This window comes from Balaenoptera ricei, chromosome 13 (genome assembly GCF_028023285.1).
Source record: "Balaenoptera ricei isolate mBalRic1 chromosome 13, mBalRic1.hap2, whole genome shotgun sequence".
In the NCBI taxonomy this organism is placed as follows: Eukaryota; Metazoa; Chordata; class Mammalia; order Artiodactyla; family Balaenopteridae; genus Balaenoptera; species Balaenoptera ricei.
In genome coordinates, this window is record NC_082651.1 from 82,868,549 (window position 1) to 82,886,536 (window position 17,988).

Here is a 17,988-nt window from a genome sequence, read left to right on the forward strand (position 1 = left end):
TACCTCTTATATATGTGTTTGCAGATGATTCTTTGAGTATAATTAACCAATGCGGAATGGAATTGAAAGGAGAGGAAGAAGGGAGGAGAGGTAAACAGGAAAGAAGTTTTTTAGAAAAAAAATAATATTACATTATAAAATAGAAGTGTCCATAATAAGCAGCATGGTATGATACAGTCATGTTTCTGTAAAATTTAACTTACACACATTCTTTTCTAAAAGGACAGGAACATCAAATTCCACATGATACAATTGGCTTTCTTTCTAAGCTTTCTGTGGCTTATTCTTTGACCCAGGTTGGTCCAGATGGTCTGATGAAGTTAAATGGCTCAGCCCTTAATAATGAATTCTTCACTTCAGCAGCCCAAGGCTGGAAGGAAAGACTTTCAGAAGGTAAGTGTTCAACTTTATGTGTCTCCTAGGATGTGTATGCACTTGGAAGGCATATTTGCACCTCTGAGCCTCAATGGGTATTTGCCCAGTTTTGGAAGGCAAAGGATAGAACATTTCATAGGGTAGAACTAGCTATTCTATGTGAAACACATTGCTAGACTTTTATTTAGAGCATCTAACCAGGTTTGGCTCCCGAAGGAGTTCAGCAGCATGTTTCTTTAAGGGTTTAAAGTCACCTGGTAAACTAAAAAAAAATGTAGACTTTTAGGCCCTATTCCTAAAGATTCTGTTTCATTAATTCTAGCTTAATGCCTAGGAATTGGAATTTTAATAAGCAGAATATAGAATTAGAGTTATTTTATGGTGCTATGAATCATGGTTTGGTAAGCAGTGAGATAACTTCTTTCTTGCTGCCCAATCTCAATGAAACTAACAGTAAAAAGAATCTAAAAAACTAAGAACTTTTTAAAAAACTGCTTTGAGAAATGTTTCACGTACTGTAAAATTCACCCGTTTGCAGTGTACAGTTCAGTAGCAGCCAGAGCATTTTAATAAATACAGGTTATGATCAAGAATTGCTAACTGTGGTTACTGCTTTGCCATGTTTCTAATTCTGATCTAACAGATTTACAGAGGGTATATTATAAAGCATAAAAAAGTGATTGATTTGACTGCGTCTGCATAGCGTGTAGTATCGGTCACTATTAACAGTTCTTAACCCTGACTGCTCATTATAATCACTTGTGGTATTTTTTTAAAGTACAGACATCCGGGCCCCAAAAACAATGATTTTGTTTTGCCTGTGCTTCAGTGGGTTTTTTTAATATCTGTACTTTTCACTGTAGTTGTTGACTTTTCCCTTCCTGTTTTTCTTTTTAGGGCAAATTCTGTGTAGAAGGGATCTCTTACTGATTACTTTCAGCCTTTCTCTTTCTTGAAGATTTCCTTGAGCAGAGACCCCCTTTTTCTGAAAGAGTCAAAATCACATGAGCACTTTAAAACATACCTGTTACCAGTACTTTCTTTAAGAATAATTTGGATTTATGTTCCCTACTCCCCAACTTTTAAAAGTAGATATTATCAACAGTGATACCTTGATTATTATGTTACCTTTTTTTTGCATATGAGCAGTCACTGCTATACCTATAGTCATGCGATCATATTTCATGAGCAGCAAAAACTTTGAACACTGTATACATGTGAACAGAATTCAGTACTATTTATTCCTCATTCTATCAAGCACAGTAGACACAACCAAAGAGCAGAAATTCAGAAGTTCTGGGTTGGATTCTGACAGCCAGATCCCTCTTCTCCCACTCATATGCCTAGGATTGTGATATCCACTATCCTCTAACACTTTTCCTTTCCCTCTTCTTACCCTCAGGAGGTCTTAAACTTCAAATCTACCATTTCCACTTCTTATTCTCTAATGTCCTGGGTATTAGAGAATAAAAAAACAGCCTATCTGAGTCACAGGTTTGAAGATGGCCTACCAAGCACATTCATTGTTCTCTACTGATAGAGTGGGAAGAATTGAGGCGTGGTTGGTAGTTTTGAAAATAAATGGCATATTCAGAGCAGCTGGGCCTTTGGCATATTGAGTGTCTTGTTGCTAGGGCACTAGACTCATACAGTTTCTGGAACAATTAGAAAACTAACAACTCCAAAACAACTCCCTACTTTTTTTTTTTTTTGGCCACACCGTGCGGCTTGTGGGATCTTAGTTCACCGACCAGGGATTGAACCCAGGCCCTCGGCAGTGAAAGCACAAAGTCCTAACCACTGGGCCACCAGGGAATTCCTACTCCCTACCTTTTTACTGGAACCTCAAATGTCTTTAAGCAGGGCCATAACTGTTCATTATGCAGTTAGAGCTAAAAGGTCTAAAGCACAGGTTGCCTTGGAGAAACAGAACTTTTTAATAATAAAGTGTCCAGTGGCATTATTTACTGAAAGCCTATGACCAGATGACTATTTTTCCAGTGGAAGAGAAATGACAGACTCAAGGTTTGTAAGAAATCTAGAGGGACTATGATATTTGAAGCAGAGGTGAGGGTTGCTACAAGAAAGGCCCAGAGAAGTGGCCAGTTAACTTCAGCTGCGCACTGGTAACTACATGGAGTGGCGTGCAAGGGTTTTTATTTCACCTGACGGCTCCTAGGTAGTTCCCCTTACAGTGAGGAATTTGGGGGCATTTCTGTTACTTTCATGTGATAGTATTCTGACTCCTGCATGAGTCTGTCATGATTTACAAATAGTTGAAAGTAGCAAATAGCATATTTCTATTGAATATCTTTTTTTTCCCCCTTGGTACATACAGGTGAGTTTACACCTGAGATGCAGGTGAGAATTCGACAAGAGATTGAGAAGGAGAAAAAAGTAGAGCCTTGGAAAGAACAATTCTTTGAAAGCTACTATGGTCAGAGGTAAATATCAAGACAGGTTCTGTAAACCAGTGTTAATTCCTATACATACGTCATGTGGTGCTTCATCTTATTACCTTTCCAGAAAATCTAGTCTGCAATTTCCTTCATTTTTTTTCACTAGTTCTTTTTTACCAAGAAAAATTTTTTTTTCTTACGAATCTTAGGTACACAGAATTGGATTACTCATAATCCTTGACTCTTTTTTTTAAATTTATTTGGCCGTGTCGGGTCTTAGTTGTGGTGCGTGGGTTCTTCGTTGTGGTGTGCAGGCTCTTCCTTGTGGCACGCGGGCTTCTCTCTAGTTGTGGCGTGCGGGTTTTTCTCTCTCTAGTTGTGGCGCACGGGCTCGAGGGCGCATGGGCTCCAGAGCACGTGGACTCTCTCGTTGAGGCACTCAAGCTCATTAGTTACGGCGCATGGGCTTAGTTGCCCCACAGCATGTGGAATCTTAATTCTCTGACCAGGGATCAAACCCGCGTCCCCTACATTGTAAGGCAGATTCTTTACCACTGGACCACCAGGGAAGTCCCAATCCTTGACTCTTAACACATTACCATTGTAGATGGTGTGTTTTCTTTTTAAAAAAAAAAAAAAAATTTATTATCTTGAATTAGAGTCCTTACTTTGAATAGATTGGTTTTTCTTCCAGTAACTTTATAATATATAAGAATACTGAAGTTCTATACATTTTTTTATTGTAGTCAGTTATCCCACAATAGGATAAGTTATCCAGAATCACTAAGGAATCCTGTAATATGGACCATTGTATTCAACGTGTAATTAAACAGCCTTTCTTCTGTAGAAGGCACTGGAAGATATTCATAGCTGAATCAAGATACAGACCCTTTTCTCAAGGGGCTATAGTCTGAGTCAGTTTTTTTCCTAACAAAATCTTAATGGGGGGATTTCCCCGGTGTTCTAGTGGTTAGGACTCGGCGCTTCCACTGCTGTGGCCCAGGTTCAATCCCTGGTTAGGGAGCTAAGGTCCCACAAGCCATGCAGTGCAGCCAAAAAAAAAAAAATCTTAATGGGGACACTTAAATAGATGACAGTGGAGCTATTGTTTGAAATAGAATTGAACACCCAGAGTTTTAATTGTCTATTAGTCTCCCTTCCTACCTGATGGCAGCCTTTAAGGATATTCCATAACCATAGCTTGAGAACGAATGGCTCTTTTCCTTATCTCCATGTAGTGTTCCTTGATCCCCTTCATGGTCATTTCAGAAGTGATTCTTAATGAGATGAAGAGCACTGTACACCAATTTTTCTACCTTCTTGGTATGAGCTTTGAGCTTTTCTACAGAAACGAGGGTGAATACATTTAGACCATTATTACAGGTAGCAGTTATTCCATAAATATTGTTCATTCCCTCCTTATAAGATGGAGCATTACAGCCATTCTTGCGTCTTTCTGTTTTTAGCTATTACTTTTTTGCCAGCTTTTTGGAAGGACTATATTTGATTACTGTCCAGATTTGTTCTTAGCCATTCCATCTCAGGGGTGCAGTACTGATTATTGAAGTCACCAAAGAGGGCTATCTTGTTTTTGCTTGTTGTAAGAGGAGTCTCTAGTGACCCCTACAGGGTAGCCTAGCTCTTAGCCAGGCCACACTGTGGAAGTCTCACTTGTTCTTCACTCCCAGGGTAGCTCAGAGGCACTTGATCTCAGAATTTTAGAGCTATACCAAGTGAGTTCTCGTTTTCAACCTCTAGTGAATATTGGCAGCCAGCTCTCCTGCTGTCTCCTCAGGGTCCCTGAGATTTCTTGGGCCAGCCTTTCTGCAGGTGCTGCAGAGTAGAGCTGATCACAGTCCAAACCCACAGTCCCAGGGTACATGGGTCTTTGTCTTCTTTAACTGCTCTGTGGGTAGTCTGTGATCCATGCCTCTAGGCAATGTAGCCCCTTTGTAAGCAGAAGTAATAATAATTAACATTATATTGAGCTTTTATTATGTGCTAGGTGCTATTCTAAGTACTTCACATGCATTAATTTAGTTACTCATAATAGCAACACAATGTACAATTAAAGAAACTGAGATACAGAAGGCTAGTCACTTACTTATTACATGGATAGTAGGTATCAGAGCCAGGATTTGAATCCAGGCACTCTGGCTCCAGACCCTTCACTAATAATAATAGTGAAGATAATATATGAAAATTACCTACTAAGTGTCACAGGTTCTTCTAGACATTGTCATACACCATTATCTCATAATATATTCAATAACATAGGCCATTTCTCAACTACAGTATTTCTTTCTTCCACCTTTTAGTTCTGGCCTGAGCCTTGAAGATTCAAAGAAATTGACAGCTTCACCCAACGATCCCAAAGTAAAGAAAACCCCAGCTGAGCAACCAAAATCCATGCTTCCTTCAGAGGCCTCTCCTGTCAGTATAGTCCCAGTAATTCCCCAGTTAGTGTCTAAAGAAGAAGTACTGCAACTGCCATCACCAGTCAGAAAAGAAGAGCATGAAAGCCAAGATAAGATGCAGCCAAACTCCAAATCCCCAGAGCCCCTACTTTCCTCAGCTACCAATACAAATGAGCTTAGCAGCGTTCCTCCCATCAAGTGCCCAAAGGATGAGGCTCTCTTGGAGCAAAAGCCAGTTGCCTCTGCTGAACAGGAGTCTGAGAAAGAGAATCATCTCACTACAACTTCAAATTATAACAAAAATGAAAGCCAAGAAGCTTTAGTTACATCCCTGAGCAAACCCAAGAGCCCTGGGGTAGAAACAACAGTAGTGAAGCCCATAGTAGAAGCAGGTCTACAGGAGACCACTATGAAAGAGCCTCCATCAACTCTGGCTGATCACAGCCCAGAAAGCCTCAAGAGGAAATCTTCTGTCACCCAAGAAGAGGCCCCTACAAACTGGGAGAAAAGACCACGTGTCACTGAGAATCGCCAGCACCAGCAGCCATTTCAAGTCTCCCCACAGCCCTTTCTCAGTAGAGGGGACAGGTTCCAGGTGCGGAAAGTACCACCTCTCAAGGTAAGAGAGCGGGAAGAATTGAAAAAGAAAGATGGTCTGAACACTAAGTTTTTGGTTGTACCTACTAAGTTTCAAATATTTGTGGTATTTCTTAATGCAGAAGCAGTTGTATATATTTGATATGCATGTAACTGTGGTCATATACGAGTAAAATTATTAAGAAACAGGCATTTAGAACTGCATCCTTATATGTATACATATAGCTGGTTCACTTTGTTCTACAGCAGAAACTAAGACAACATTGTAAAGCGATTATATTCCAATAAAAAAAAATCATAAAAAAAAGAACTGCGTCCTCACAGATCTTTATTGGGGTTTGAATACTTATTCAGATATCTGAATATCTAGTGCAGTCCACCTCCACCCACACCCCTGCTGGCTACTCTTGTATTTTAAGACAGTTATGGAAAGTATTTTGTCTCATGTGACAAAATAATAAGTATAATAATAAACAGGAGGAGGTCATTGATGTGATTAAGAGATCACATCTTTGTATCAAGAGCCATGATATGTAACACTTTATTGACTGGAGATGTAGTATTACAGCCACAGGCATTAGTTTCTACAAAAATTCCCAGTCAATAATGTGTCAATTATTGCTGCCATAGCTGATTTGATGTTCTGAGAGTCTGGAACTACCTTTTAGTTCCAGCCTTTTAAAGGAAATGTGTGTGGCTGCCATGAGTCACCGCTGGTCACTTGAGGGACCTTAGTAAGATGGAGTAGCCTTGCTAAGCTCTACTGCTTAGGATATGGGATTAACTTGTGTCTTAGCCCTATATTGCTGCATATCAGATCTTTTAAATTTCTGTAGCAGTGTCACTGCCTTAGTGTGTACTTGGGCTTGTGCCTAATACCAGTTTGCAGTTCATTCTTCATTTTATTAATAGTATTTATTGATTTAATACATTTTATTAACAATATTTATTAACACTATTGTGTCTACTATGAACCCAGGCACTGGGTAGTATTCATTCACATTAGAATACAAGTAAAAAAAAATAAGCCAAATAGAAATACTTTTTTCCCTTTTTTATTCAACTTAGACTAACCAAAGTCCTACTTGGAAACACTCAAGTTACTAGTACTTGACCTGTTTCATGCACTGTGAGACTTATCTCTCTCATTTTGCATCATAATAGTATGATGTTCTTCATTACTTTTTAATTTTAAGATTTGTGATTTCAGCACTTAGGAATCTCTCCTTTTTTCTTTTTCTTTTTTTTTGATATTTTTCTACCATTAGCATACACTGTCATGCTTTGCTAGAGATTCTGAGTTTTATGATAATGACTTGTATTCTTCTTCTTATAAAAATATGAGAAACCTTTCTTTAATGCATGTCAATTAGAACTTATCTCTAAACCTGAGAGCTGAGTTATAGTCTAGGTTTTACTTTATATAAATGACACTGGGTAAGAACCATCATTTCTATTTCCTCATCTTTCTGCTAATCCAAAGAGACTCTACACTGAAAACTTAAATCCATTGTGACCAAGTTAATGTTATTTAACTTTTTTCCTTTCTTTTACTTCTCCTTCCTCATTTCCCCAAAAACTTTCCACCAGAAGTTGCTTTAGTAACTCTCTTACCTTAGACCCTATCTCAAATCCCATTTTCTTAGAGAGCTTAATGTAATTTATAACAGAACAAAATCTTTTAAACAAAACTTAAATAGAAAAACAAAATTTGAATTTTATTACAAATGTTATATATGTATATGTGTATAAAATTATATATGCACATATATCTATTTTATATATGCATATCTACAATATAAAATATATACATATATGTATAGAGAGAGATGGACAACTCAAACAGACATTATGTATTTTCCATTCAGTGTACAATCATAATAGAAAGAATCTTAATTCCTTTGCTATACCAGGGTAGGGCTTCTCAATAAGTTAAATTGTTGAATTGTTATCAGTGCCTAGAAAGCTTGTGTGGTTTTTGTACTTAAAAAAAAAAAAAGTATAACATCTCATTTATTCTACATAAACAGGTAATAGGACTAGTTACATAAATAACTGAAAATTATCATTTTTAAGCATTAAAACTTTTTATTTTAACCACTCTTAAGGATTGTCCTTATTTAATCAACATGTTATTAATGATATTCAGTCATTATGATAGGTATCCTTTATTGTGCTGGATATGTTGTTATTCTCAAGATTATTCTAATGTAAGGTTGCTTGTTCCCTATATATGATTCCCCTACACAACTGTGCTTTTTACTTTCTTGTTTTTAATTTTCTAGTTTTATCTGTTTTTCCCCCTATTAGTTGTCTCTTCTAGATGGTATTACCAAGGGGCAACAGTTGCTTCTTTCTTACTCTGGGCAGCTTCTAAAATACTGTGTGCAGTTGGATGTAAAGCAGATTTCAGCTTTCAGAGAGAGACTGAGTATATCTCATGATGAGAAATATGTGGGCTTTGTGACAGGTGTTACAGAATCCTACAGGTCTAACTTCTGAATGACAGAGAATTCTTCAGGACTGCTGACCTTTTTAGAAATGGGTATTGCAGATAATGAAAAGTCTTTAGTGACTTTATTAGTCTCAATTTAAGGAGTTCCAGAAAGATGACATGCATTTTCTTAGAGCTCAGCGGCTTAATATGTTTTTAATTACATGTCCTAGAACATCTGTAACAGTTTTTTGCTCTTTTAAGTTCTGCCAACTCTTAGAAAGGCCCAGAAACTGGTTCATTCTAATTAATTCCAGTAGCTTTCAAAGTATTGTTTTGAACAGGAGTCAGATTCCTTTCAGGTATAATATTTTATGATATGAAAATCAGTGGTTTCAAACCTAATGATGCATCAGAATCTCGTAAGAAGCTTTTTAGAAATGCATTTTTTCTCTAGGAGTTCTATTTGTAATTTTAGGGACAGGACTGAGAGGATGTATATTTTTTAAAAGCTCCACAAATAAGTATAATGCCAGCAGGGGGTGAGAATGACTTTGGTTAACATTACAGACATTATATACCTACCCCGTCATGTGGGTGGGCAGAGTGGATCACACACTGTCTTCCTTCCAGTGCAGTCTAGAAGCCTCTGTAATTTGAGATAATTCAGCCTATATGCTTAGCTGTGCAAGTGTGCGTGTGTAAAAGAGAAGAGAACAAGAATTTTCCTCTGGACCTCGGTAGTAAAGCCAAGAAGTAAAAGACAGTAATGGTGTGCTACTTCTTTATTTCTTCTGTTTCTGTCTTCTTGCTTTTACACACATTTTAAAATGTAGATACCATAGAAAGGTCTCTATCTTAAGTGATCAGCTATTATGAGTAGTAGTGACATTAAGAGAGAGCTGTGTTGTAAGAAGAGGTTTGAGGCTTTGGGGTGGGAGTGAATGTCGAGGGAGGGGAGTCCTTGGCACCAGTAGAGGAGTTGAAAGGACCCTGGAGACAAACCTGTGTGGCTGTCCCCATGGTTTGGTCTCTTAGTCACAGGCTTCCCGTCCTTGTCATAGGGTTCACCCTACTCAGAATTTGTGTTAATGAAGTTTGATTGCTCTTATAAATGAAAACTAAGCTCTGTTGTTTTTTTCCCCCCTAATTCTTTCAGATCCCGGTCTCCAGAATCTCCCCCATGCCGTTTCCTACATCGCAGGTCTCTCCCAGGGCTCGTTTTCCAATCTCCATCACTAGTCCTAACAGAACAGGAGCCAGAACTCTCGCAGACATCAAAGCAAAAGCCCAGCTGGTCAAAGCACAGAGGGCAGCAGCTGCTGCTGCAGCCGCAGCTGCTGCAGCCGCCTCAGTTGGAGGGACCATTCCAGGACCTGGCCCAGGGGGTGGACAAGGTCCAGGAGAGGGGGCTGAAAGGAGAACTGCTAGAGGAGGGAGTCCAGACTCAAACAGAGTCAGTGAAACTGGAAAGGGCCCCACACTGGAACTGGCAGGAACTGGAAGCAGGGGAGGTACGAGAGAGCTTTTACCCTGTGGTCCAGAGACTCAGCCCCAATCTGAGACCAAGACCCCAGGCCAGGCACAGTCTCACAGTGTCTCTGGAGCACAACTACAGCAAACCTCCTCAGTGCCTCCACCATCTGCCATCAGTGGAGCGTGCTCAAGTGTCCCGTCACCAGCCCACGCTAACACACCCCCACCAGCTTTAGGGAAAGTAAGTAATGAAAAACTGAATCCCTCCAGGGCGGCAGCCACGGTGGCCTCTCTTAGCCACCCACAGGGGCCCAGTAATGGTAGGCAGGAGAAGGCACCTCCTACTCCAGCAGATCCTGCTCTAATCGCAGGTGCCTCACCTGTTCATTTTGCAGTCGATGGCACAGTTGAGCCCAAAGCAGGTTCTAGTAAGAATACACCAAACCCTCCAGCCTCGGCAGAGATAAGTGCTAGTGCTTCAGTGGATATGACTCCCTCCCCTTTAACATCTTTATTAACAACAGCCTCTTTAGAGAAGCTTCCTGTACCCCAGGTCGTTGTAACCATAGCACCTACTGGATCAGCTCCATCCTCGAGCACTTTGCCAGCAGCTTCTAGCCTTAAGACCCTGGGAGCTTCTTCAAGTATGAATGGACCCATTTCGAGGCCAAGCTCTAATATCCCTGCTAATAATCCTTTGGTAACTCAGCTGCTGCAAGGCAAAGATGTTCCCCTGGAGCAAATTCTGCCTAAACCTCTCACCAAAGTTGAAATGAAAACTGTTCCACTAACTACAAAAGAGGAAAAGGGGATGATGATAGGAGCACTCGCAGGTACCAGCGTAACAGAAAATAGCACCAGAGAGGAAGTTAATGAGAGACAGTCCCATCCAGCTACACAGCAACTGGGTAAAAGTTTGCAAAGTAAGCAGCTCCCCCAGGTTCCAAGACCCCTTCAGCTCTTTTCAGGTAAGGATCTAAGGGACGCTAGCATTGACACACACCAATACCAAGAAGGACTAAGTAAAGCAACCCAAGATCAGATCCTTCAGACACTCATCCAAAGGGTTCGGAGGCAGAATGTTCTCTCGTTTGTGCAGCCCTCCCAGTTCAACTTCACTCACTCAGGTTTCCAGTTAGAGGACATCTCCACAAGCCAGAGGTTTATGCTGGGTTTTGCTGGCAGAAGGACATCCAAGCCTGCAATGGCAGGTCACTACTTACTTAACATTTCCACCTATGGCCGGGGTTCAGAGAGCCTTAGGAGGACCCATTCTGTAAACCCCGAAGACCGATTTTGTCTAAGTAGCCCCACTGAGGCCTTGAAAATGGGATATACAGATTGTAAAAATGCAGCAGGAGATAGTAGCAGCGGTAAAGAAGATGATACTGATGAGGAAAGTACTGGTGATGAGCAAGAATCTGTCATGGTGAAGGAGGAGCCGCAGGCTTCCCAGAGTTCTGGCAAGTGTGAAGCAAGTTCAGGACCCCACAGTAGAGAAACCCTATCCACCAGTGACTGTTCAGCTAAAAAGAATGTGAAGGCAGAGACACCAGTGCCTGAGCAAACCACTTTAAGCAAGGAAAATTACCTGTTCACTAGAAGCCAAACATTTGATGAGAAGACCCTAGCCAGAGATTTTATTCAGGCAGCACAGAAGCAGATGGCTCACGCGGCGAGAGGTAAGACCGTGCGGAGCAGCCCCGAGCTTTTCAATTCTACTGCTCTTCCTCTACCTGCAGACAGTCCTACCCATCAGTCTCTACTCCTTCCACCGCTGCAAACCCCAAAGCTGTATGGAAGCCCCACACAGATTGGGCCAAGCTACAGAGGCATGATCAACGTCTCCACCTCATCGGACTTGGACCATAACTCCGCCGTAGCGGGGATGCCTGACTGTAGCCAGGTACCTAGCAATGTCGGGGATGTCATGTCCTTTTCAGTGACTGTCACGACCATCCCTGCTGGCCAAGCTATGAATCCCAGCAACCACGGCCAGACCATTCCTGTTCAGGCCTTTCCTGAAGAGAACAGCATAGAGGACACACCTTCGAAATGTTACTGCCGATTGAAAGCCATGATCATGTGCAAGGGGTGTGGAGCCTTCTGCCACGATGATTGCATTGGCCCCTCCAAACTGTGTGTCTCCTGCCTTGTCGTTCGGTAATGAGACTAGAAGGAGAACACACTGTAAAGGAGGCAGGAAGGGGGAAGGGTTGACAGATGTGGTTTTTGAGTTTTTTTGGAATCACAGAAATAAACTAGGTTTCAGTTGTCTTAAGAGACAAGTGTTACTTAATCAGGAATACAGAGTACAGATCTTACATTTTAGAGGAAAAGCACCTTGTATAGTACAAGTCAAGCAAGACTTTGTGAATTTGTGACAAGTTTGCACTTACAAAATCATGTAAATATGTCACATCTTGTTTTAACATTTTTCCAGGTGTTGAGGTAATAATGTATTACTTTGACTTCAGATTGATGTTCCACTTCATGTGACTTTGAAAAGTTTAATGCCATGCATGGTGAAAGGAAGCGATTTCCCTTCTGCCCTTTCTTAAGAGGCTAGGAAAAGAAAGGAGTGAGGGAATGGTCTGAAGAAATGACCATGTTGATTATGTCTCGACTGTCTGACTGCAGGCTTTACATAGGTTTATTCAGCCTTCGCAGGAGTGGATTCAGGGTTTACACCGTCCCTTTACCTTAGATGGAACCTTCTCAAGTTCAAATTTTTGGTGATAAGGTATTAATTTCACAGGCAGTACTTCAGACTCTGAAAATTCTGACTTGGTTCTTGGCTTCCATGAACCAGTACTATTGCCAGGCACTCTGCTTGCAGTTTGCGGATCCCTGCTGTTCCCTAATCCCACTCCCTTGCCCTGAAGCAGGGAGTGTGGTCCATGAAAAGTTTGCCTCGCTGGGCCCCTTGGGTTACCATCACCTGTGCAGGGCAGTAATCCCAGCAATAATCTCCGAGGATTTAGTCATTCATGGGAGCTTACAAACAAGTTTGAAATACTAATATAAAATTAACAGAAAAGTGTTAGGGCGATTTGAACTATGTGTTTTGTTGGGTAAGCAGAGTAAAGGTGCAGAAACTGTTGAACTGAACATAAAGAACTTTGGAAAACAATTTTAACACTAGAAACAAAGTAGCCCCTCTCATCCTCTTCTCTCCCAACCTGTTACCTAATGTTCTACAGTCAGCTGTTGCTACAGGTAGAAAAACTCATTAATACCACATTTACCCATTCTGTTAAACCTGTTTTGACCTCCCGGGCATCTGAGGAATATGGGAGTCATCTTATATATTACTCTGAACATACACGTGTGCGTGCACACACACACACACAGTAAAAGTCAGACATTTTTCCTGTTTTAGAAAACATGTCCCCTTTCTTGGACTACTCTCTACGCACTAGAAATTTCTAATGTAAAGGGGCTTTAGTGAATGACTTAGGGAACATCTAGAAAGGAAAAGAAATCAGCTGCAAATTTTTATTGTTTGTTTTTGTTTATTCTTTTTTGTTTCCTTTTTGTTGAATCCTGTCTCTAGTGACTAAAGAATTTTTGAGTACATACATTTAGGTCATGGTTAAAGAACATTAAAATAAATCTACAGTTTACCAGAATTCGGTATTAAAAAGTTGGGGATTGTCAGTGTGCATCATTTGCATATTGATTTCAAATCTCCTAATTTCATGTATGTAAAGGACATATATTATTAGTGCAACCTAGTACAGTCATAGTTGTACTTAATATTCAGGATGTGATATATACAAAATGCAGAACAGTTTAAACTCGTTAACTAAGTCACATTCCAGATTAGGGGCAAGTAGGCAGTAGTAATCTTAGCTTTGCACCCATTCTGCTACCCACCCCTCCCTACCTCACCTCCCGCATTATACATACACTCTTTTAATACTTTCAAACCCCATAAGAAACTATTTACTTCCATTTTTTATTTTTTGTTTCTGAGTTTTCTGTGGCCCAAAGCAAATATAGGATTAATATCTGTGTTCTAGTTTCAGCCAAGATAATTTGATGTCCTTCTAACTTCCCTTTTTCTTCCAGCACACACATAGCTAAGAGGTAAGAAATCTGTCAGGATCCAGGGATAAGGAGCAAGTTCTCCAACCAATAACCAGTAGGAGTCAGAAACCATGGTTCTGTTCCCAAACTTTCAGTGCCCTGGGTAATCCCAGGTGGTGTTAAAAAGACCTATTGCCAGTTAAAACTCTCCATTCCCAGCTTCCTCACTCCCCACTTGAGTGGCAGGACTGAGGGGTGGTCTGCCTGCCGGAAGTGGTTGACTGTTTCAGAACCGACCCCACGGTGAGCACGAGTTAAACAATTTGGATTTTCAAAATGATTTTTCTTCTTCACACCTTTCCTATCATAGAAAGTCTCTCCTCCATGGTTCTCTTAATCTGAGGATGGACAAACTAACCAGGAAGGGAGGAAAGGCATCAGGGATTTTCAAGTCCATTTAGAGAGCAAACCATATCGTGCCTATTCATCTTGACCCAGGCTCTTGCAGATTAGGTCCTAAGCATTACTATTCACCAGATTCTCTTTACAAATAATACCCAGCTAATAAAATATTCAATAAATCGTCAACTAGGTACACTGCCTCACTCTTGACTGAATGAGAGAATAGTTAGATTCTCTTAGATTGGTAGAAAATTGAATGCAATCTTTCAGTTGGTTTCAAAACGGTTTCACATAGAAGGTCATTCATCTTATGTGCTGACTGAGCTGAAAAGAAGAATTACAATCTGGCCCTTTTGAAAATGAAGCAGTAGGAACAAGAAAACCTTTAAATTATTAGAATATGGTATTCCAGTACCTTTAAAGCAGTTTTTATCTTAGGTTTTCAGTTACTTTACCTTTCAATTCAGTCTGAAATGTTTCTAATAAGTGCTAAGCTTATTTTTATGGTATTAAGTTGCACTATTTCCAGTGACTAGTCAGGCATTATGCCTGATGCTTATGCCTCCAGGGTATGCTTCTCAAGCCTTCAGATAACCTTCCACTTCAGGTCACCTTGGGGAGGTGGCATTAACAATATATCATCTCAGTCTTACTTGCGAATGTTCTAAGTTGTCTAGTAGAGAAGACTCCCTAAATTTTAAAGAGTTTTTATTAAAATTCTCCATCCTATTAAACAGAAAATAAAGCCAAAATAACCTGGAGTTGTTTGCCCTACGTAACCCCTGTGTTGAAGATACTGAAGCTGTCTGTGGTACCCCATGTAACATCTTTAAGAATAAGGTCTGGCAGATGGGAAATTTTTCTTGGGGCAGGGGAAGCATACTTATATGGGCTGGGAAGGCACACAGTGTAGATATTTTAGGAGTTAGCACAGATTTAAATAAATAGCCAAAGGAAGACGTCATTGCCTTCCAGGTGAAGGCATAAATTCGTACATTAATAATTGGACCATTTACCATCCTAATTGCTCTTACTACCTTTCTTCACCTAAGAGTCCTTGAAGAACTCTTGGGTGAAATTATTTGTTATAATGAGGGGGTCTTCTCTGGTCATTACATCACTATTTGTTTCTAGAGCTCATTGTCAGTAAGCAGTACCAGGGTTGTTTTCTCTGTGACCTAGAGATTTCACAGCAAGGAGAGAAAAGTCTCCCCGTTGCATTACAACAATGTGCTAAGTAAAAAAACTTGGCCAAGGGTAGTTTGCAGCTCAATTTATAGAATAGTCCAAAGAGACTCCGAGAAACATGATAGGCAGGGATCTTTCCTACCGTGTTTCAATACCTACATAACCTATTGAAAGAGAACAATAGGTAAAACAGTTCCTAAAGTTGGAAGTAAGACCTTCATAGATTCTTGGTTACTTATTTTTTTTAATGCTTTACATTTGATACAACTATTAAAGATCAATTTTAAAAATAGCTTTCCAGTAATATATTTTAAGTAATATATATTTTAATATCTATGTAAAAAGTGACAGTGGGAGACTTTGAATTTCTCATATAAGGTATGTTTAATGTAGGGCCTCACTGTTAAGGCACAAATTATTTCAAAGGAAGTTACTCTAAAGACACTCATTATTTCCAAAAAAATGCAATAAGGGGAAGAGTTTTGGAGTTTATTTTTTATTTTAATAGAAAATTGACTTATTTACCACAAGCTATTTTTTTTTCCTTCTGGCTAAAAGGTTTGTACAGACTGGTTTGGTAAATGCTAAACTTTTGTGTCTTTTGCCTTTTTAAAGGAATTGTTAACATTGGAATTGAGGGTATGTACAGAGAAGTTGGTGTCAACACCATTTAAAAAGTCATATTTTTTCACAAATATAGAAAAATCATTTTACATAAGAATTTTAAGTATTTGCAATAAATATATGTATATAGATTGTATGTATTCATATATTCTTATTTTTCATTTTATTATTAAGTAAAAGATAATTAAAGTGGAAATAAAAACCTTGGAGTTTTCGGTGCATCTTGAGGTCTGACATACATGTGAAAGTGGTGTGGGTAAGGGCCCTCAGTTGTTGCCTTATACTACTATTGGAAGATTACCAACAGATTGCATAGAAAATAGTAAAATGAGGAATTTGGTGATAAATCAGGGTAGCGTATTTCTTTCAAAACTCTAGTAAAAATATTAAATTCTCCTAATATGTCTGTCTCTGTGCTTTCACCCTTGAACTGTTCTCTCTCCTAACCACCTAATGTTACTGGGAAAGTAAAAACAAAACACAGTGCATTGTTTTTTAATGTGCCCATTGTTTGCTTCTAAGACAAAGAATGGCAAGAAAATATCTCGGGGGTGGTGGGGGCGGGAATAGGTTTTCCTTTCTCCACAGTGGTTAATAATTCATTAGCAAACATTCACTTCCACCACCTTCCAGGCTGTAGGGTTTATGTGAAGAAATAATATCGTGAAGACAATAGAAAACTTTTTTTCTGTTTCCCTTCTTTGAGAAGTGAGTTTTGCAGCCAGTTTTATGTCCTTCCCAACTGATCTGGAGATAGAAGGGCTAAGAGAACTTGAATGTTGATCTCCCTGATGTCAGGAAGGGTGTTTATGGAAATGAGGACTGAGCCAAACATTAGGAGAGGTTAACCATAACCTAGAGATAATCGAGTCCTGCTGTTCAAGAGAAGTCATTTTGTGATTGTAAATATTTAGTTTTAGGATATGATTGAGGAAGCAAAAGGATACCTAGATAGTCTTTGGGAATAAAGGCGTATAGTCTGTTCTTTAAAAATGAATAATATATAGCTTTATTGGTGACCTGAAAAGGAAATAAGGTCAGAGTTTGAAGAATATCTTAATGACCCATGAAACACTTTTAATTGTAGTTCACTAGTTCTCCCCATAATTCCTCAGTTGTGGTTATTTTAACTGATAAAAACAGCAATTTTTGGAAATTAGTAAGGATACTTAAGAAGAATGCTTCCCCCATCCCCACCCCGTAAGGCCACGCTCTGTGGCATGCAGGATCTTAGTTCCCCATCCAGGAATAGAACCCGTGCCCCCTGCATTGGGAGCACAGAGTCCTAACCACTGCACCACCAGGGAAGTCCCAAGAATGTTTTTTAAAAGACGGCCTTATTATTTTTCAAAAATGGAAAATTCAAACATAGGGCTGCCCAAAACATTGAAAATAGTTTAGATGTCTAAGAGAACAGCGCTAAGTCTTTGCTGAAAATACACTATTTCTAAAGGAAAAATTTTAAGTCTCAGGGAACATCTGCATCCTCGTAATTCCCATATATGGTAGATACGAATGAAGGTGAAATATTTAAATGTGTGTGAACCAGTTCATGATGACTGTTTACAAAGACCACCCCCCCCCCCAATTTCTAATATGTACTTACTGTTATTTATTCCTACCTCACAGGAAGTAAAATTCATAGTCAGGTAATGACATAGGACCCTAAGTTATAGTTGGACTGCAGTTAATCGAGAAAGAGCAGTACATCATGACACAGCTTCAACTTGGATCCCCAGCTTTCCTTTATTTACATCACAGAGTCTTAGAAACCTGTGTTCATTGCTTTTAACACTAGTTGACCAAGAGTGGTCTTCACAAATCAAATTTCGCATGTTTCTAGTTCTTGTACATAAATCATGTTATTCACTAATTCAAATACCTTTTGAACATCTATGTGCTAAGCACTGTGCTAAGGTTCTGGTTAAGCAAAGGTAAAGAAAAGCAGTCATGTAAGTTGTAAAAGGTCTTCCTAAAAGTAGTAACCATACAGCACATGTCTAGTTCACAGCTCAAGGAGTAATGCATGCTACGTTATTTCCCA

The 17,988-nt window shown here is 39.6% G+C and overlaps 1 protein-coding gene across 2 annotated transcripts in view; it reads left to right on the forward strand.

Annotated features, from left to right (window-relative positions):
- ASXL2 (ASXL transcriptional regulator 2) overlaps positions 1-16,344 on the forward strand; it is a 128,457-nt gene extending 112,113 nt beyond the window's left edge. For both annotated transcript variants that reach the window (XM_059893447.1, XM_059893448.1), the window contains 4 exons: positions 297-393; positions 2,714-2,819; positions 5,093-5,810; positions 9,382-16,344. In XM_059893447.1, the coding sequence (XP_059749430.1) occupies positions 297-393; positions 2,714-2,819; positions 5,093-5,810; positions 9,382-11,865 (3,405 nt within the window). In that variant the 3' untranslated portion in view covers positions 11,866-16,344. The remainder of the gene's footprint in view (positions 1-296; positions 394-2,713; positions 2,820-5,092; positions 5,811-9,381) is intronic.
- The last annotated feature ends 1,644 nt before the right edge of the window (positions 16,345-17,988 follow it).